The sequence below is a fragment of the Gastrolobium bilobum genome, unplaced genomic scaffold (assembly GCF_033153095.1).
Source record: "Gastrolobium bilobum isolate Gb01-03AN ecotype WA unplaced genomic scaffold, APGP_CSIRO_Gbil_v1 utg2164, whole genome shotgun sequence".
In the NCBI taxonomy this organism is placed as follows: Eukaryota; Viridiplantae; Streptophyta; class Magnoliopsida; order Fabales; family Fabaceae; genus Gastrolobium; species Gastrolobium bilobum.
This window is the reverse complement of record NW_026898827.1, coordinates 87,501-109,034: the sequence shown is the minus strand read 5'-3', so window position 1 is coordinate 109,034 and position 21,534 is coordinate 87,501. Positions and strand designations below refer to the sequence as shown.

The 21,534-nt window shown below is 31.2% G+C and overlaps 3 protein-coding genes across 3 annotated transcripts; 1 reads left to right on the top strand and 2 right to left on the bottom strand.

Moving 5' to 3' along the window:
• The first annotated feature begins 5,260 nt into the window (after nt 1-5,260).
• LOC133284441 (probable E3 ubiquitin-protein ligase XERICO) lies at nt 5,261-5,752 on the top strand. The gene has a single exon (XM_061481448.1). It carries the CDS (start codon nt 5,261-5,263, stop codon nt 5,747-5,749), a length of 489 nt encoding a protein of 162 aa, XP_061337432.1. The 3' UTR covers nt 5,750-5,752.
• A 4,233-nt stretch (nt 5,753-9,985) lies between these two features.
• LOC133284437 (uncharacterized) lies at nt 9,986-10,362 on the bottom strand. Its single transcript, XM_061481443.1, has one exon. It carries the CDS (start codon nt 10,308-10,310, stop codon nt 10,089-10,091), a length of 222 nt encoding a protein of 73 aa, XP_061337427.1. The 5' UTR covers nt 10,311-10,362; the 3' UTR covers nt 9,986-10,088.
• Nucleotides 10,363-12,100: 1,738 nt separating this feature from the next.
• Nucleotides 12,101-16,451, bottom strand: LOC133284455 (uncharacterized). Its single transcript, XM_061481469.1, has 7 exons — nt 16,108-16,451; nt 15,570-15,655; nt 14,795-14,941; nt 14,585-14,693; nt 14,301-14,424; nt 13,634-13,907; nt 12,101-12,480 (listed from the first exon to the last, which is right to left on the bottom strand). Exons 1-7 carry the CDS (start codon nt 16,229-16,231, stop codon nt 12,373-12,375), a joined length of 972 nt encoding a protein of 323 aa, XP_061337453.1. The 5' UTR covers nt 16,232-16,451; the 3' UTR covers nt 12,101-12,372.
• Nucleotides 16,452-21,534: the final 5,083 nt, after the last annotated feature.

The window sequence follows — 21,534 nt, the reverse complement described above, 5'->3', positions numbered from 1 at the left end:
AGGGAAGAAAGAAAGAGAAGAGAAGAAAACTAAATGTGATCTTTCTATTAGACAAAGCAATTCATCATTACTCACTATTACAACATAGCAGTGTATATATACAGGCTAGTTACAACTAACAACTCAGTAGCTAGGAGTTAGTTATAACTGACTATAACTAGAAATGTAAAACTTATAACAGAAATATATTGACAACTGTTATACTCTTTCAGATCTAATGGAAAAAAATTAGGTGTCTTGCTGTTTGTGCTAAGCGGATATACGCATCGCTTACCTGTCACCATTGTGATCTCTCAGCTTTTTGTTGCTTACTCGTGTGCTTTTTAATTGTTGTGCATATGATTTCATGCTTTAAGAAATTTCAAGATAAGATTATATGAAATTAGAATATCAAAAGGGTTTATGTTTATTTGTTGACGACATAATTTTTGATACTTCAGTTGCGGTGGTTGCTCTGGTATTCCTGCAAAGGTTGAAGAGACCATGATCTTCCTTTACAATTCACACAACTCCCTGATCACAACTGTCGATAGGGCAAATTGTGTAGTGACGGTTTTTTTTACACACTGTGAATGTAGAGGGGGCCTAGCCAAACTTATTAACCTTAATCCCCTTTCCATCATGTGCCTATGGATCAGGCGTACACTGTTATCCACACTAATCATTTTACAAATATTCAAACCCAAATAAAAGGATCACTTAATTAAATGAGCATTATATTACACCCCTATATAGATCATGACTTAGCCCATTTTTATCAGAAAAATTACAATAGATTGAAGTCCACAATGATTATAAAAAATTCTAACAGCTTTTGCATATTTGCCCTTTTTTTTTTTTGAATTTGTCTTGTTTGGCGTGGTTCATGTCTAAAGAACTAGTTTGGTTGTATATTAATTTAACAGGTTGTATTTGGGAAATGTCGTTTAATGCTGGCGAAGTAACTATCTTTTGGACCAATCTAAAAGCTACGGATATGGTTAAGCTTTAAGTATCATATTATAAAGATATATGTTAGCAGTGCACAAGAAGCCCCCAATGACTCGCCATTTAAGTATCTATAACATTATGACCGCAAAACTGCTTTCTAAAACAGAACATGGCTGAGGTAAAAAAAAAATTATTAATCTGGGAATCCTCCTACTACCATTTGAGAATAAAGTTCAGTTTTAAGGCTCTGTGAATTTGGTTGTTATAAATCTAAAGTAGTTAACGCTTTCAATATGATTTAAATGCGAGCAGGTTAGTCAAGGTTTAGTTCAGGTGCACTTAATTATAAGTTGAACCTTAACGATGAGAACAAATTAGGACTATTCAAGCCCAAGTAAAAATGGGTTACTTGCATTGCTTCCCATTTGGGTAAATCCAAAAAATCTTGCATTGATTTGTTGGCTTTTGATCTACATGGTCTTCCTATATTTTGTTTTTTCGTTTTTTTTTGTTTTAACTGTGTTCCTTGTTTGTTCTGCTTTTGGTTTAACTCTTTTGGCTCATCATTTTGTATCTACATCAAAATTAAGAATTGTTTCATCTCAAAGGCTCACACACTTGTTACTCTTCTGTATAAAATTGAAACAATCTTGTAGTTAGTGGCTAAGGTAAGGTCAGAGTTAACATCTAGTACTTGCGTGAGTTTATGTCTACTATAAGCAATTGGGTTTGTGTTAGTTTGGGTATTATTAGCATTCTGCAAACATCAAATAATTATCTCATCTACAACTTTGATATTGATGACTTGGGGCTACATTGTCCTGTAATTACACGCTTCAATCCAATATTTCAAATAATTTTCACTGTCTATAGCAATATGGCATTTTCTATCCCCAACTTCTTTGATTTATTAGAAACGACATGAGGATACTGACCAATAAATTCCTGCATAACTTCCTCATGTTAGTTTCATGAAAACTAAACTGATAGCTAATTGCTCATTCTTTATATTCATGTTAGATTCATGAATTGTTTATATGTACAGGATTAGATAAATGAAGAATTAAATCAAAGCACTAATTCTTCTTAAATTTCAACAAATGATATTGTTGCAAAAGTTTTTGGACCACAGGTCGTGTACATGGTTTAGGCCTGGGTGATCTTCTTAGTATTGCATTTGGACCCACAAGTGGATGATTCAATATTATAGGCTCTACTATCTCAAGTGTGAATTCAGCTGAAAGTTCTCGGTTGAAAGAAGAGGTTACTTCATTGAAGACCAATTTAGCAACATCTGAAGAGAGTGTTAAGATATTACAGACGGTAATGCTTGCATACACAAATTCCTCCATAGTTGAGTGCTTTATTTGGTACCACTTCTACTCTAGTGGTAATAATTTCATATGCTTATTTTTAATGTTGAACTATATATTATTAGTTTATGAGTGAAGTTTAAGTGCTTCATTTTTTTAAACATGCTAAAAGGGTACAATAAATTGATTTTACACATGATGAAGGGAGTGAAGAAGTTATCCCAACACGCGAAAGGCCTTCGTTAGATAATAATCACCCCTGAATTACTATTGTTTACTCTATTAAGAGTCTTTCCGTTATCATTGTAATTATTGAGTCTTGGTGTGATAGACTGGAGTTAAACAACCTTGTTATTGAAAACTGCTAGTGTACCTATTTCTAATCTGTAGTCAATTTTGAATATGTAATTGATTAAGGGATTGCTGAGATTTGAATATACTACTCATAATTGTAGCACAAGTGCCATCAGGGAGATTGGAGTATTTTTCTTAAAACTTAGCAAAATAACCATGTTATGTTTGAATTGGCTAACTAGTATTTAATAATATTAAGCATGATTTCTATTTTCTATTTTTCTTTATTATTGTTGTTATTATTATTTTCCATTGGAAAGCTGAGTGAATATAGATAGGAGTTGTACATTTGCTGCTGAAGGGTTAAATAACACATAATTATTGTGTATGACCTGTACGTTGGTTAAATGCCTCTTTTCCTCTTGGCAACGTATGCCAAGTGGGAAGAGTGAACATGTAATGAAAAAAGATTAAACTGGGATGATAATATGGTTTTACAAGTTTGCCCTTGTTTTATATTTGTTATCTTTGAGGATTTATAGTAAGGGAAATGTAACTATTATGTTGAAGGAAAGATAAAGCTCCATCCTACTGACCCATCGAAAGGCGTATCACATTTTTTGATTTTTTTCTTCTTCTTAAAATAGTGGGTCTCACATAAAGGTTGTTTCTGCAGGAAAACCAAAGTTAATCTTGTAACAAGACCGACGTAAACCCCTTATAGTAATTGTAATATATTTGTATTCAACTATTTTTTTTTTTTTTGGAGTTACACAACCCTAATTATCTCTTTGAGACGAGTTGGCTCCCTCCGGTATCCCACGAGCTTCGACTCTTTGAGCCGGCTATGAGACTAATCCGGAGTGCGGGGGAACAGTGATGGCTAAAGGTTCAGCCCCCTCCCCAAGAATGCATTCAACGGGAATCGAACACATATCCAACCCCACTAACTCAGCGCAAAGTTACCAACTGAGCTGCACCCATTGGGTTATTCATCTATATTTTCATTTCAAATAATAAATAACAAGATGTTGTTGACTTTCAATTTTTCTTAAAATACAATAAATTTCTGTTTTGAATAATTAGTATTTAATAATTATTTTCAAGGAAATATTAAGAGATCAAATAAGCAAATACTAAATTGGTTAAAAAATCAAGTGATGGGCTCAATTCCCAAAATGCACCATTAGGGTTAGCCTAATGGTGTTGGGTGTGTTTAGTGTGTATTAGGTTTGCAGTTCGATTCCTATGTTGTAATGTCCAAAACAAAATGTGACAAATAGTGGAGGTTTAACCCTGCCAAAATAATGAACAAATTGGTCTATCCCTCCAAGAAGTGATAAATTTTGTGGAGATCTTTGAATGACAGAAAGTAAAACATATTGTGACGGTCTATAACCCTCAGAAAGTGCAACATTTGTGGCGGTCTGGAATATTCAAAAAATACTCCAACAAATCGTGGCATTACACAAAAAAATGCCAGAAAATGTGTTATAGCGCATGCGAAACTGATGTACGCTGTGAATGCCACAAATATGTATTGTGGGGTCAAAGACCGCCACGAGTTGCAAATATGACCCCCACAAAAATACATGAATTCTTGTAGTGTCTTAAAACTATTATTGTTATTATTGGATCAAAATCAAATCAACAACTTTCACTTTATGTCATTTTATAATTTTAAAATTGATTATAAGGGATGATAAAGAAAATATGATAAATATACTCTTTCTCCATATTATATAGATTAAATAGCACAAAAGAAGTACCAAAATTATATAGATTACAGAAGTTTTTTTTTTTTTCAATTTATTATGCGTTAGTTGTTGGCCAACGCCAGTTACCAATCGCATGTGCTTCCCTCTCGTGCACCAAGCAATTGCATTAAAAAATACAAATCGAAAGTAATGCTAATCGTAGTGTTGATATAGTCTTCCATTTTGGGCTGCCCAGAGAGTACAAGCAAGGTGGAAGTTGGTCAGGAAGTTTCAATGCGGCATATTCTTTCTTTGATTTTTTTAATTTTATTTTTAACGTTTTTGGCTGCTCAAAGACTAGGTAATCTTCAATTCTTCGTTTTACTTCAGGGCAAGTAGCTTTATTCTTTGTAGTCAAAATGGGGCTTCAAATAAACTTTGTCGTATTCTTCCAATATATTGTTACTTAATTTGATTAGCGACACATTGTGTATTTTTTTTTTTAATTAACGACCGCCCCGCTTTAATAAGTGCTTGCCGAACGCCACCGTCTTTCGAATCATTTGATAACCAAAGACAGGAATTATAATACATATTAGATAATATATAATTAGAATTATTTTACATCAATATAAGTTACATTCTTAATATTAAAAGTTGATTTTATTTATATTTAATTATTCTGATTTATTACATTTTTGAGCCATTAAATACAAATAAATTATGAATCAAAATTTATCGGTATAAAAATAACTTACCCAATATGTAAAAATAATTATCTGTCAAAATAGTAATAAGTGTAATTATAATACATTTTTATATTAACATACTTAGCAATTAACGCAAGCTGTAATTGTCGTCGCAGTCAAAGACAGAATATCATTTTCTAATTTTCCTTTGGATTAGTATCTACATTCAAAGAACGTGTGTAGGAATCTGATAAGTGGCGGCCACGAACACCATCCGTTTCATATAAATGAAAAACCACTTTGGATTTGAAAAAATTCATTAGCAGAGGTAGAAGCCATGAGAGAGATCTCTAAGCTATTTCATCAGCTTTGTGGGAAAATCATACTCTTATTGGCATGCCTCCTAATAGAACTTATTGTCCTTATTAGGAAATTAACAACAGAGGATACAAGTCCAATTACCACTGAGCAATACCTCAAATTCATTGAAGAGAAGAACCCCACGATTTGTTACACCAAAGGGTTGAGGACAGAGCATGTGGAGTGTAGGGTATGCTTATCCGAATTTGAGGAAGGCGACAAGGTGAGGAACTTGAAATGCAAACACACATTTCACAAAGATTGCTTGGACAAGTGGTTGTTAGAATATTGGGCTACGTGTCCACTTTGTAGGAAAAAAGTGTTGCCAGATGCTGTTGTGTCCAAACATCGTCAGCTTCTGAATCAGGTAGATTTCAATGGGAATGATGAGCAACCTCCCTTTCTGTTATCCGTATTACGTGGTGATTTCCATGGGAATCGAAACTTGTCTTCAAGATATTCTTAAACAACTAATTTTCTTAGGGGTTTTTTTTGTAACAGAAGGAACTGTTCTTCCTATTTTGGGATTCCTTAGAAGAATATTCATGTATATATATATATTTTAGAGTAAAGTAATTTTCAGACTTCAACAAATATCATGGGATCCAATTTAATTTCTTAGAAAGAAAAAGTCGATTTGTGGTTCTTCCGAAATTCAAAAAAGACCTATGTTAGTTTTTTTGAGGGACTTTTCTTTGAATTTCAAAGAAATCACGATTTCAACTATTTGGATCTATTTTGAATTTCAGAGGAATTACAAGTGACTTTTTTTTCCTAAAAGATTAAAATTGGGCTGTGATTTTTATCGAGGACCCAAAAAGTACTTTACTCTGTACTTTAAAAAGTGTCGTTACATTTTGACTGTTCTGTTACATAACTCTTATGTTTATCATCCGAATTACGGTTCAAATTCTGTTGTGAAGGAGTCGAATCTTGGCAAATTTGCAACTGTAATTAGGTTGGAAATATATCTGTAATAAGTGGATATTTCAAGATGAGAAACCTCCAAAGATTGTCAAGGAGGAAACTAAACCTGCTTCACATAGCAGAGTTGGCTCCCAAATGCAACTAGTGGTAGATAGATATTTCATATTCTACGAATGCCCCCTCCCTTAAATTGGCAGGTGAAGAAGGTTATGGTTTGATATCAAGAAAAGTGACTCTTTATATCAGTTAAGCCTATCATAAAAATGGGCTAAATATACATAAGCCTTACCTATGTTCAAACTGGTTCAGATGGATTAGTAGCATATTTGGATTTTTTTAATCATAAATTATTTTAAATGCAACATAAGTTAAGCTAAAAACAGAATGTTTGACTTAGAAATAATTTGTTCACTATAAAACTGACTTCCTTGTCGCCTAATTTTCCCCACAGGACCGCCTTGTTTTCAGTTTTCAGTTTTCACGTAAAGAATTATGGGTAACCACTTCAACAATGTTAACCAATTTTGCTGAACAATTTTACAGTTTATATATATAATTTAGCACACTAGGAGCATAGACAGGAATGATCTTTTAAAATTGAGTTTAATGTCTCTAATGTTATAAGATAAAATTATTTTCTACACACACATAAAATTGTGTGTACCCATGTGGGATCATGTGAAAAGAAAAAGGGTTTGCACCTCATGTGGCGTCATGTGAAATGAAAAAGGGTTTGATTTTTATGCAGTTACTGCAGATAAGTTATCTGTAATAAGTCCAATACAATGTCGTTTTGGGACGGAAATTATGGTATTTTTATAATTTTAATTTATTTCAGGGTTATTATAGTATTTATAATTATAATTTTCTAATCTTTTAATCCCACAATGACATCGTTTTGAAAATAAATGCAGAAAATTTATCTGCATTAACTGTAAAAATATTTTTCTGAAAGAAAAAAGAGAAAAAGAAAACATAAAAATGTGTGTAGGAGATAAATTTTTTATAACATAAAAAATAATAACCCCTTTAAAATATTAAAAATGTGTATTTATTTTTAAAGAATTTTAAATCTTTTCAATACTTTTTCTCTTGAACTAATTAAAAAGATTATCAGTTTTTTCACGTTTCTCTTCATTATTGTTGACTTATATTATGGGAAACACATTTCTGAATCATATATACTCATTAAGTTGTTTTGTCTTCTTTCCACCTACTTTATTTGACTTCAAGTTTGTCTTCTGAAAGGAAATATCTCAATTTCATTGATCACATCGGTGATAATTGTTACGAGTCATATATTTGTTCAAACAATTAATTTGGGGTTTATAAAGTATTGTGCATTCTCATTCTCTTAAGGTACTGTACATTTTCATTCTCTGAGCTAGTTTTTAACGTGTTGACCGATCCGTAACAATAATCTCAACTTAAGTTACTTACCTTGCTTTTAGAATGTTGTTTTCCTGTGACAGAATTAAGAATACATGATCTAGGACAAATCTACTCGCATTTAGAAGCTGAAGCAAAGCAAACCAAGAATTACCTCAACTAAACTATTGAGATATATAAAATTATTAATGTAGCCTCACCCAACAGCTTAAGCTTTTGGGTTGAAATGGTTCTTTACATGGTATTAAAGCCTCGTGTCCCAGGTTCGATCCTTGCCGTCATCCATTTTCTTTCAAATGGAATTTCTTTATTCACACAGGTAGAGGTGGGCCTGTGCATTGTCCACCCTTTAAACTTTTGTTAACTGCTAAATGTAAGTCTTTCTCCCCAAAGAAAGTTTTCCTTATAAATAATGTAAAAAAAAAAAAATCCCACATTTTTAACAGATCTGTATTATAATTTGTTGGTTCAAATATAATAAGTACTCGTTTAAAGCTTATCCACATATCCTTTAAACTTAATTATTGGAGTCGCGACCAGACATAGGACAGGACAATTAGGTAGATCAGCATATCACGGGACACATTTGTTTATAGGTTGGGGTAGATGTAGATCAAAGCACTCTTACTGCAACTATGGGCTGTTAACAATAGTCACTGACATCAAATTTCAACACATTTTGGGTCACCAACCAGTTGGATTCTACCTTAAAACGAATGAAAACTTCTTGTAGTAGGTTTACTCACCTACGCTAGGAAAGGGGAAATTGTTTGTTTTTCGGTGTGTGTGAGTTGTGACTATATATCCTAATAAGCTATGTATTATCTTCAGTATTATTGATTTTCAAATGCTGTTAGTTTTCTATGAATTGGCCTATTAGCAGAAGAGTAAACAAAGCAATTAGTGACAATATTTCTTTTTGATGAATTAAGCAAGTGCACATAATATGGTTTCAGAAATCATTAAAGATCCCCTGAAACAATATCTTGTGTATCTGGAGTGGGCTTAAACATAGGGTATAACTTAGTCTATGAGTTATTGGGACTTAACCTTTTAGGCCCAGTACGATCTAGTTATGGTTAAGAAATTTTTATATGGATACTTTAAATCATGTTAAAAAATACATTTATGCCAACATAACGCCTATGCTCAAATTAATCATTATTTAAATGCTTATAATCAATAAATAAATACGGAAGAGTCTTTCCTTTTCAAAAAGTGACCCAAAATTGTACGCAATTAAAAGGCCCAAGTCAACTGTCAAGGATCAGATGAGTGCCCTCATTCCAAATTGTGACTTCAAATCATCTTAAGCAAATATTTTGATCTATTTTGAGGTGATATTATCCACCTACTGACCTACCTATATAATAGGCACATTTAAATGTGCTTTTCATGTGAACCTATACCCTGCCATATGCATCAGTAATTCACTTTAACTATTCTGTGTCGTGCATTAACTTTCAAAATATGTATTTGCAATTTAAGTTGTCGTTAGTGAAGTTTCGTATTGCTATTAGGTGGGTCCTACCACAATTATTTCTTTCATATGTTCACAACCTTAATCCGTGTCCAATTAATTTTTAAAACCGAAAATTCTTCTAAATAGTGTTATAAAACTAATCCCTCGAACATTATTATAAACTAAAAAATGTAAATAAATTAAGTTATTCATGAAATATTCAAGCTTAACTAGTTAAACAACAAACTATTTTATTGAATTTTAAATATACACTTAAACTTGGTAATATAAATAAGTCAAGATCACACTTGATAAACTTGTTAATAGTTTACAAGTAACTCGTGTGTGTATAATACACTAGTAAGTTGAATAATGATAATTTCATTAGTTTTATTATTTCTATGTTTGTTGTGACAATATGTTGAACTTGTTTTAAAATAGTAAAGCCTTTTTTAAAGTTTCTTTAATGACAAAAATTATAATTTTTTATGCAATATATTATAAATATAAAAAGGTTTCATTTCTATTTTGTTTTGTTTTATTTTTTACTATACTTTTTTAATATAAATACATCTATTAATTACAAAATTATTAAAAAAAATTAAGTCGTGAATTAACTAAACAAATAAGCTTAAAGTCATCTTTTGGAAGTTGAAGGGCTAGTCAGAGATGTAGAAGGAATAAAAGGGTTACTGGGGATTATAACCCAAAAAAAAGTGAAGGGTTACTGGAGTAGAGGAGAAACTTGCTAAAAACATAAGGAACAATCTTTTACAATTTTTTTTTATAAATTACATTAAATATGACCGGTTATATATTCTTGATTGAAGTATAACTGATCATATTTAGTGTAGTTTGTAAACAAAATTTTTATAAATATAACCTTATCCCAAAAACATAATCCCCCTTAAATTTTAATTCTAAATATATAACTATGGACAATAAATAACACAAAGAAAAGAAGATTAAAAAAGGAAACTATTACAACCAACAAGCAGAGCTGATGAGGAGAAGTAATAAACATTCTTCACGCAGAGAAAAAACTATTAGAAGCAGCAATAGCAATTTGGGTTTTGGGTTCCCAAATCCTCTCCTCAACCTTCTCCTTCAGCCTCCGTGTGAAAACCAATAGCGAAGCACAAGAAACCATGTTGAATTCACCTTCTCTTACAACGCCCGGGCCTCCACTTTTCAAATTCTTTGTCCTCCTCTCAAACTCTTCCGCTACTAACAAAGCAATGTCAGACATGGTTGATTCTCTCACTATATATAGTACGAAATATGAAATGAAATTGTATGTTAATTTAAATGTTGCTGTTGCTTCTTACAGACCTTTGTTCAAAGCAAAAGCTATTTATAGGAAGGGACTTATGTTAGAGAAGTGGCCGGTCCACAGTTTTGGATAAGAATGCATGTGAATTAAGGTTTATTGATATGAATATACTTTTTTAGTGGGGTAGGGTCATTTGTATGGTTCATTGTTTCTATGTTCTGATGAGTGATGACTTTCGGAGTGACTTGATACAAATATGTTCCTTGCCCATAACCACGATACACGGAACATGACGAGAGAAATATGACCCGTGTTAAATGTGAGGACAAAAAAAAAAAAAAAGGATAGATAGTTGTAATAATCCAACAGTATTTAGCTGTAATGGAAGTGAATTATAACCATCAGAAAATTTTAAATGTAAAATCAAAGATTGAAATTTATATATTACGTGAATAGTTATTAGACCAAAAAATATGATTGTAAAAAGATTAGTGTAGAATTTATAAAATATTTTATTTGAGTGAACATCATCATAACTCGGTTTGATATTTTATTAAGGTTAAGAAGAAATATTCAAACGCGGCACAGTGGAGTCTGCCAGATGAGAAACTCGTAATCACTGCCGTCCACCATGCACGTGCCCAAGCCTGTGCCTGTCCCTTTTCACCTTCGTTTTAAACGTGAATACGCAGACCAGTGGTCTTTTGGTTTATAGCTTTAATTAATGAAATTAATGTTTCGAGATAAGTCATCTGAGGAGAAGAGAAAAAAAAAATATAAATCTATAGAAAATAAAATCATTTCTTACCATATAAGAAACGTTAATCTTTTAATTAATTATAGCACCCTTTGTGTTTGCGCGTGTTTTATCTAATAATAATAATTATTAGGCGCAATGTAAGATGGTGATGATAAAATGTTATGCAACATTTTACATGTGGCTGTAATCTCATCCGATTGAGTGGATCTTTTGTGAAACCACAATCCAAATATAACTCGTGTTCAGAATTTGACTCAACCCCGATACCGTTTTATCACAAAAGTAACTTTCTCTTTTTGGCTTTTTTTTTTTTTTTTTTTTTTGAGTTTCCTGAATGCATCTCAAAAAGTCAAAGACTAATTCTTTTAAAGCATAAAAATTATCGAAATAAATTTTAGCTCAACCAACAAAACAATTTTCATACACACAACTAGAAATCGAACCTATCAGCATATTTAAAGAACTCACTCATCAACCAACTATGCCAAACTTTATTAATTATCATAAAGGAACTTTGATTTTGAATGTTTGGGTCACATTACTTTTTTTCTCTTTTTAAAAAAATCAAATTTATTTAAAAATAAATTTCTCAATGAACTTGTATTACAATTTATTTTGAATACTAAACACACATCTACACACACAGTATGCCCATTTCACACACTAATCAACACCTCTTTATGTTCGGAAAATAAATAAATAAGAGGGTAGGATGTTATTTCACAGACAGTGCTGCTAGAGTCGATGAGTAAATGCCGTATGTGGAATGATAAGATTAGCGTTGAGCAGTTATTAACTGTGGCATATAGAAAGAGGCCAAACAGACTAAATTGTTCATCAGTAAATTGGGAAATTTTCTCCTTTAATCGAAATAAGGAGATTGTATAATGGCTGCAATTCTACCGTTCGATTCGAGTAAAATATCAAAATATAAAACAAATGCAACGAGCATCGAAGAAAACAAAACTAGCCAAGCAGCAACATGTCAAGGAGAAGAAGTGGCGATAAACGTGTAACCTTTTATTGGGCTTTCAAAGAACCCTCTGCCATTTTCTTTACATTAGTAAGACGGATAAGAAATTACAAATTTTCACATATCAGCACAAGTGTACAACTCTAGCGAGTCTAGCCAAATTGAACCGAGCGGCTATTACACTACTATAATCAATTAACTGTAGATCTTCATGAAAAGGACCAGCTTACCAAAACAAAGGGAAGGCCAGTCTATATCTATTGTCATTGTTGTCATTAAGTAGATGACTGATGCCTCCTTCAAACTCATAGGAGTCCCAATGTTTTCAACTGCTGAACGTGCTCAGGTGGGAGAGATGGGGGAGACCAATCAGACCCTGTCTGTTCTCCATCAACGTCTTCAACCACATACTCCTACGATGATAAGTAATAACAGTTTCATAATCAACAATTTACGATGATGTTAGAATATTTCAGGCACCATCACATGCAGTTAACTCAATACATGTGACTGCCAGTATTTACAATTAAGGATAGCTAATCTCAAAACTGTCTTTGTGCCACGCCAAATTATAAGCCAAAACTGGTTTATCTCCCTCCCATTACTAAATTGTCCCAAAGGAAAAAAATAGAAGAGCAGCAGGGGATTGGCCCCCTCGTGTGGATGTGTGAGCGATCAACTTGAGGAAATGATTTATAAAAACCTTATTATGCAGCAGTGAGGCAGGGGAGATTTGGTTAGAGAGTGGCTTAAGGGAAGAAGAGGGAGAGAAAGTGAGGCAACTATGTACTGAGTCAGAGTTTGGGAAGGAGGAAGCAGACCGCTCAAAGAGCAGCAGGGGATTGGCCCCCTCGTGTGGATGTGTGAGCGATCAACTTGAGGAAATGATTTATAAAAACCTTATTATGCAGCAGTGAGGCAGGGGAGATTTGGTTAGAGAGTGGCTTAAGGGAAGAAGAGGGAGAGAAAGTGAGGCAACTATGTACTGAGTCAGAGTTTGGGAAGGAGGAAGCAGACCGCTCAAAGAGTCTGCCATATCTCAGTATTTTATTTTTGGCTGAGTTAGCTTTTATACAAATCCTCATCTGAATACTGATATCAGTAGCAGGAAGGCATATTACATGGGTTTGTGCAGTACTATCCATATTCTGATTCCAGTTTTTCTGTCATTCACTTGTTAGACTGCAAGATCTTTTTGAAGTCCAGCAAAACAGCCACATCAAAAACAATGCTTGTGATATAAAGGTAAGCTAGTAGCTAAAAATTAAAATACATTTACCTTCCCAAAAACAATCAGGAAAATCCTTTCCATCAACAGGATGCAAGAGTCTAAATAAGTCACTTACAAAAGCAGAAAAATTTATGGTTGAGATTCTTGACTATTGCTTTCCAAATAAATGTCTCTGAGAAGATATTATATAGTATTTAAATGCTAAACCAGGTGATGGCTAAATGAGCTAATTGCATATATATCGATTAGGTATTTAGCTTGACTTATCAGCTGAACTGCAGCAAGAATTGACAGTTCATAGCAATGCACAAAATGAGAGAGAGAACCAATCGCACCTTTGTTAGCATCCTTTTTGCAAGTATGTGATAATGACGCTGCCATATCCGTTGACCTACCATGGTAGCCACCAATACGCTGTAAAATATCCCAATTACAGTAAAAAGTCCCAAAACAATCAAAGCCATTATGAATAATAATGGTAACCCTGCTTCCCCAGCACCTCCCAAACAACCACCACATTCAGTTGCCATGGTTCCACAACTCTCAAAGCATGTGGTGCAATCAGTCCACATACAAAGAGTGCCTGGCAAATGACAGTCTGCACAAACTCTGCAGCAACAGCATACAAAACAAAATTAATCTCAGTCATCAATCACTACGTTTTTGAATCAGACTAGCTGTTAATATAACCTACTTCAAATATAACATGTAACAGCCTACTTTCTCTATTTAGCATATAGAAGCATGAATAATTTAAAAGTTGAATCTCATATGTACATTAAGAGGACAAAATTTATATGTATCCCCCCTTGTTAAAAGAAGGGTCTCCAATACAGTGTGAAATAAATCTTGAATATTTTACTTCCCAAGCATAGTTTCTGGCGTCATAAAATTAACCAAGAAAACAACCATTATAATGATACAACAAGCAGACGCTAAGAGAGTAATTATGTGTTTTAACAATGTCAAAGGCTCATGAATATATTAGATCAGGGTTACTACCCAGGTTGACAGCAACAAAGGCATAATTCTCTACAAGGCTGAGCCAAATCATTGCGAACTCTTCGATCGTAACAAGTAATGAAGCACCCAAAAAGGCCAAGCAAGGAAAAAAACAATAGAGCTCCTGCATTTGAATACCAACACAACATAAACACCAAAACCAGCTTTTATATGTGGAAAAAGGAAACTCAGAACTCAATGCAAAGGGGGGATAAAAACGAATTTAAAGAAAAAATATTGAATAAGCATTTTGACGATCATGGCTTAAGTTAATTGCAATTTACCACATATGTAGTAAAAGCTTGGTTCACTTTCAAAACCCCAGAGAATACGAAGCCAATACTGCTGATAACCATCTATTAGATAAACCAAATACGCCAGTGAAGCAATGACCTGCATACAAAGAAAATAAGGTGCTGAATCAGATCATCAATATGCATTAATAAAGTATAAATGGATAAGAATCTAGTCCAGAATGGAAACGATTCACCTACAAGCTGGACAGTCAGAAAAATAAACAAAATGTCTCTGGTGACAAAAAACCGAAATTTCAAGGTGCGCCATTTCCTATCAGCAGCAACGTGAACACGCAAATGATAAGGAGCCTTGCATGTAGTGCAGTGAGCAAATGCAAACCCTTCCTGCAAGAATGTTAAGTAATATCCACATATTTATTAGGTCAAGAACTGTAAAGTACACTGTTCAACACATGGAAGTTGGAACTATTAGCAGTAGAGTACAGGAAAAAGGATCGGCCACTCTAAAGTGGAGCACACTTTAAAGACTAAATTCGGCCACTCTAAAGTAGGACGCAATATAAAGACTAAGTTTAGGTTGTTGCACATCATGCATAATTACAAATATAAACTATCTAGATGTTTGTATGCATTACAGAATATTCAGGTGTTTTTCCATCAGTGGTTATTCACTCGGTACTCTCCACAATGCATCATGCACATCAGAGGATCCTTTTTTTTTTTCCTAATAAAAATTTGCTCAAAGTCTACAGTTCTTTTCATCATTAGATACAGGCACAAAAACTCAAATTAAAGAAAAAAAAAAAAAACACGACTGCAGTGAGTATCATATTAGCATTAAAGGAAAGGAAAAACAGAATAGCAGACTCAAGGTAGCAAACAAAACAAAATGCAAAAATGGCCGGAGATCTGCAAAAGTAGTTACATTATGATGGCTGGATGTAGATAAATTCCTTGTTGTGGCTAAAATACAACACACTGTTCAAAACGTTGACAGAGACAGTATCATTACCTTAATAGCTCGCCAATTATCCAAACATTCACGATGTACATATTTTGATGTACCTTTACACTTACAAGGAGCTATGAAATCTCTACCTGAGTAACGGAAAAAAAAAAGTAGATTGTAACTGATAAGATATATCATTATGCATCCAAATGTTGAGGCTCAATAATGAAATTTGCACATATTTGCAGCCATTTAATACATAGCTGCAATATCCCCACATATAGAATAAAAGTCCAAAGAGCCACTCTACACATAAATTTCTAAGAAATGAAATTCTGATAACAAATGATCCAGATAGTGTTGACATATTCAAATTTAGTAATTCATACTTCACACAATACAAGTTTTCAAGGACTTCATAAATCGGCAAACAAAACGAAATAAACCGAACGCATAAAATTCGAAATCATAGTTTATTAAAATCCATAAAATTAACAACATATTGTTTTCACTACGGATTATCAAAGTACAATTTGCCCTAACCTGAAAATGAAAACAGAAAATAAGAAAATGAAAAGGAGAGAGATGAAAGTGAAATTACCATCAGTTTCGAGACAAATCCGGCATTGGATTTGTTCGGAGGGACCAGCCTCGAGGTCGATCTCAGAAGGATCAGAGATTGGGAGAGGAGGGACAAGGGGAGAAGAATCTGAGTGATCCGCCATTGAAACTCAGAAGAGGCAAAGGGTAGAAATGTCAAATCTCACATGAGATGTTGAATTAAATTTAGTGAAACCATGAATTCGAACTCATCGTCATTAGCTTAAGATTAGAGGAGAAGAAGAATCTTATTGATCCTTCTCTCTCTCTCTCTCTCTCTCTCTCTCTACCTGCGAAGTGCGAATTGATTTTCAAGTTTCACAATGAGAATTGATGAGAAAACTGTTAAACTACTGAATTCCCAAAACCAACCATTGCGAATAATGAAATGTACGTTTTAAACTTTTAATTTAAAAATAAAACAGTTTTAAGGAAAAACACTAGCTTCCCATTTTTACATATGGGAAAGTGATTTTTTCGGAACCGTGACAAGAGAAATGATAAACCCTTTAAATATAAGTTTAAAATTACGTCGTTTTGTAGTAGAGTGTGACAGGAAAAATGATAAACCCTTTAAATATGAGTTTAAAACTACGTCGTTTTGATGGTTATGAGAATTAATTTAAAATATTTTGATAAAATTTAAATAACAAAGAAACAAATAAAATTTTTAAGCTTTGTTTAATTTTTTCAACCCTCAAAACAATTTACTCGAAATAACTTTATTTTTTATTGCACCAGAGATACTATACTCTATTTATGTAGATTATATAGAAAAAAAATATTTCTCCTGCAAGATAAAAATAATTTATTTCCTCTACTTACATAAAAGTAAGTAGGGTCCACTTGGTATTTCGTTGTCTGGTGGAGCTTTCCAAGCAAGAAAAAAACATTTTAAAAAAATGTTATATAAAGATGAAAGCCCTTAATTAATGGATAAAGAAAAGAAAAAAAATTCAAAAAACCTTATGATTTTAAGTAGAAAGAATCACTTACTCTTTTATGTTTTTTTTTTATCATTTACTCCCACATAGTTTTTTTTCATTTTGTCCACTTTTTAACTATTAAAAATTAAATTAAACTGTCCATTTTACCTTTATAAAAAATTTCATTGTAGTATGTAAAGATAAAAATGTTATACTCCAATATTATTTTTTTATCATTGTTTTCTAAATTTTTTACCAAACTATCAAAAAAATTTCTTCCCAGAGATATTTAGAGAAAAATTACAATAAAAACTGTAAATTAGCAACTAATTTCGATTTTTCAATAAAATAATATTCACAACATTGTTAGTAAGAATGAATACTTAACTTAGAAATATTATTTTTCTTCTTACAAATTTATGTATCTTTAATAAAACAAAATTAAAGATTATTTAAGTAATCAATTTATATGTAAATATACTTTTATTCTGAGTTCAAAAATTAAAATGAAAAAAATGTAAGCCAGAGATAGTAACAAAGAAAATAAAAATATTGAAAAAAATACTAATATATTAAGAAGTAAATTGATCTATTAACGTACAGTGCTCACTAATATTACGCTCAAAACTTTGAACAAATTCACACAGACGATAAGCGAATTGATCACAAATAAAACAGGAAAATCTATAAAAAATTAAATAAATAAGGAGTTGGTTGAGTTAAAATAAAAAAGAGTTCAATTTAAGTTAAATTTTACATGCTGATAGAGTTAAGGATTTGAATATGTAATATATGCTTGATTATTTGCCTTAGTATTATAATAAAATAATAATATATAATTTATTGTGAAATTGGATAAAAAAAATATGACACTATGAAATTTTCATCAAAGAAATTGAAAAAGGAACACAAGGGAGTAAGTGATTCTAATTGAAATTATAAGAGGGTTCTTGAACTTTTTCCTAAATAAAATAACTTCAAAAATTAAGCACTTGAAATTAATATCACATCTAGATTTTAGAGACATTTCTTTAGGGAATGAGTCTTAAAAGGTGTTTAGTTGATATGTAATTAATGTAAAATGATTTTATGCTGATATTTATTAAATTTTGACTCATTTTATTTTTTATTATATGATTTTTTATAATTAATTAAAATCTCGATTTATCACTACAATTTTATGTTTTTATGATTTTTTTTCATCAAAACGATTTTACTAATATTCCAAACGCTTTTACGTTTTTACGATTTTTTTACATTACGATTTTATGTTTTACGATTTTTTAATCGCCTTCCAATTTTACTTAAGATCTTGATTTTAACAACATTGGTAAAAACTAAATAATAATATACAAATATCAATATTGACAATGCATGTCGACTCACTCTTATATAATAAAAATGGTTCTCTGGGAAAGCGATAATCTTTTATTTTATTATCTTTGTAATTATAAAACCTGACTTGGCCAGTATATAATACTTTTTAAGGTTTTATAAATATTATTAACGTAATAATTATTTTTAATTTTTGTACATTGAAAGTTTTTATCGGTTAATTGTATTCTCAAATAAATTAATTTTTGAATTTATTAAATTAAAATTTTATTTTTCTCTTCAAATCTCAATTATTTAAACTCCTAAATTACTGAAATTTAATTTTTATAATAAAAGTTGTTTTTCTTTTTAAATCTCAACTTCTCTATTCTTAGCTTTATAGTTTAGTCTTCCGGTACATGGTATTTTTAACTTATTTTTAAATTATGTTAAATAAATTGTGCATATTTTTATATAATTTTAAAATTTTCTCTTTCAATCTTCTTTTTTAGATTTTAACTAATTGAATATTACATATATCCTTTACTATTTCAAATATTTTTCCTTTTAAATAATTTACATTTATTTTTATTATATTTTTATTTTACCTTACTTTAAAATATCTATACAAGATATAAGATACTTATTCTGTTCACCTAAAATACGTAGTGGTCCAACCATTTTCAAATCAAATTAAATCGGATTTAATACAAAATACGTTGTGTTGTGATAAGGAAATTCTTTGGCCCACGAACTTTGTAACTTGATTTTCAAGCCCATACAGGGTTTGCATAGAAGAATATTAATCTGTATAACATGGATGGTGACAATTGAGTTACAAATTTGTTTACTAACGTAAAAATATTACTCTGCAGGTATCTTTAAGCTTAAGCAATAAAGAGAAAGAAAGAACACTACTAATATTATATATATATATATATATATATATATATATATATATATATATGGAGGAAAGTTATACTTACAACTTATTTTTGTTTACAACCTCTTACAACCATATGTTAACCGTTGATTTCCGCCAATTAACGGTTATCATTTATTGAGAATTAATAATTAATTAATTAGTGTAATTTGAAAAAATAATAACCGTTGATTGACGGAAATCAACGGTGTTAAGATATGGGTGTAAGAGGTTGTAAACAAAAATAGGTTGTAAGTATAACATTCCTCATATATATATATATATATATATATATATATATATATATATATATATATGAGAAAAATATTTCTCAAGTAGCTTGAGATAAGTTTATCTCCGGCTATTCCAAAACTACGTTGTTTTATTTATTTATTTCCTTCTATTAATTGATTCACTTTTGCATGGTTACGATTCTCTTTTTCTCTCTCTTCCTTTATCACCATTGATCCATCTCTGTAAGGTTATGATTTAGTAGCTGGAAAATAAAATTATCTCAAGCAACTTGAGAAACGATAAGCTATATATATATATATATATATATATATATATATATATATAGAAAAAATATTTCTACAGACACTTGACACTTTAGATAAGCTTATCTATAGCTACCTTTTATAACTATGTTCTCCCGGGAGAATATAGTTATAACACTAAAGTTGTTTTTTTTCTATCTCTCCTCATTTACTTTTCAGAACCTGTTATAACTATGTTCTCTCGGGAGAACATAGTTATAATAAGGTAGCTGTAGATAAGCTTATCTAAAGTAGCTGTAGAAATATTTACCCCTATATATATATATGAGGTAGGATCATTTGACACCGGTGTCAAATTTCAAATTTGACACTTCATCTGAGAGACGTTAGATCAAAACTTGACACCGGTGTCAAAGGATCCTACCTCTATATATATATATATATATATATATATATATATATATATATATATATATATATATATATAGGATAAGATATTCTTACACCGCTGTAAGAGTTACAAGTCTTACACTCAATCTTGATCATTAATCTACTTGTATCCAATGGCTCATATTACTAAAAAATTTGAGCCCTTAGATATAAGTGGGATTAACGGACAAGATTAATAATGTAACTTACACTGATGTAAAATGATCCTAACCCATATATATATAGAAAAAAATATTTCTGCAGCCACTTTAGATAAGCTTATCTACAACTATCCATTTATAACTATGTTCTCCCGGGAGAACATAGTTATAACATTAAAGTTGTTTTTTTTTCTCTCTCCACGTCAGCAGACAGGTTCAGAAAAGTAAATGAGGAGAGAAAAAAAAAAGCAACTTTTAATGTTATACTATGTTTACCCGGGAGAACATAGTTATAAAGGGTAGCTGTAAACAAGCTTATCTAATGTGGCTGCAGAAATGTTTACCCCATATATAAATATAAATATATATAGGGAATCATAATCATTCAAAGGTGAATCAATTAATATAAGGAAATAAATAAATAAAACGACATAGTTTTGGAGTAGCCGGAGATAAACTTATTTCAAGCTGTTTGAAAAATATTTTTCCTATATATATATATAGGGAAATGTTATACTTATAACTTATTTTCGTTTACAACCTCTTACAACTATATCTTAACTGTTGATTTTCGTCAATCAACGGTTGTCATTTATTGCGAATTAATAATTAATTAATAAATTTGATTTGCAAAAATCTTAACCGTTGATTGACAGAAATCAATGGTTAAGATATGGTTGTAAGAAATTGTAAATGAAAATAGGTTGTAAGTATAATTTTCTCCATACATATATATATGATAAAGGATTTCTCAAGTCAATAGAGACAAGTTATCTCCGGTGAGCCCAAAATAACGTGTTTTGGGACGAAAATCAAGGTATTTTTGTATTTATAATATATGGCAGGGTTATATTAGTCTTTATCATTATAATTTTTTAATCCTATAACCTCAAAATGACGTCATTTTGAGCTCACTGGAAATAACTTTATCTTCGGTGATTGGAGAAATACTTTTCCCATATATATATATATATATATATATATATATATATATATATATATATATATATATATATATATATATGGGCATGTTCTTTTTACACCAGTGTGACTAACAAGTCTTACATCATATCTCAGTCGTTGATGGACGGACATCATCGGTTGCTATTTGTAGTGTAATTAATGATTAATTAATATTAATTTATTCGTATAACTTCCTAAATTATAGTCGTTGAATGC

Bases quoted from the DNA above. Each gene is read 5' to 3' on its own strand.
- LOC133284455 (XM_061481469.1), bottom strand. From the start codon at position 16,231: ATGGCGGATCACTCAGATTCTTCTCCCCTTGTCCCTCCTCTCCCAATC. The intron at 14,942-15,569 runs GTAATGATACTG...ACATTCTTGCAG, and splicing joins ATAATTGGCGAGCTATTAAG to GAAGGGTTTGCATTTGCTCA. The intron at 12,481-13,633 runs GTGCGATTGGTT...TTATCATCGTAG, and splicing joins CAAAAAGGATGCTAACAAAG to GAGTATGTGGTTGAAGACGT.
- LOC133284441 (XM_061481448.1), top strand. From the start codon at position 5,261: ATGAGAGAGATCTCTAAGCTATTTCATCAGCTTTGTGGGAAAATCATA.
- LOC133284437 (XM_061481443.1), bottom strand. From the start codon at position 10,310: ATGTCTGACATTGCTTTGTTAGTAGCGGAAGAGTTTGAGAGGAGGACA.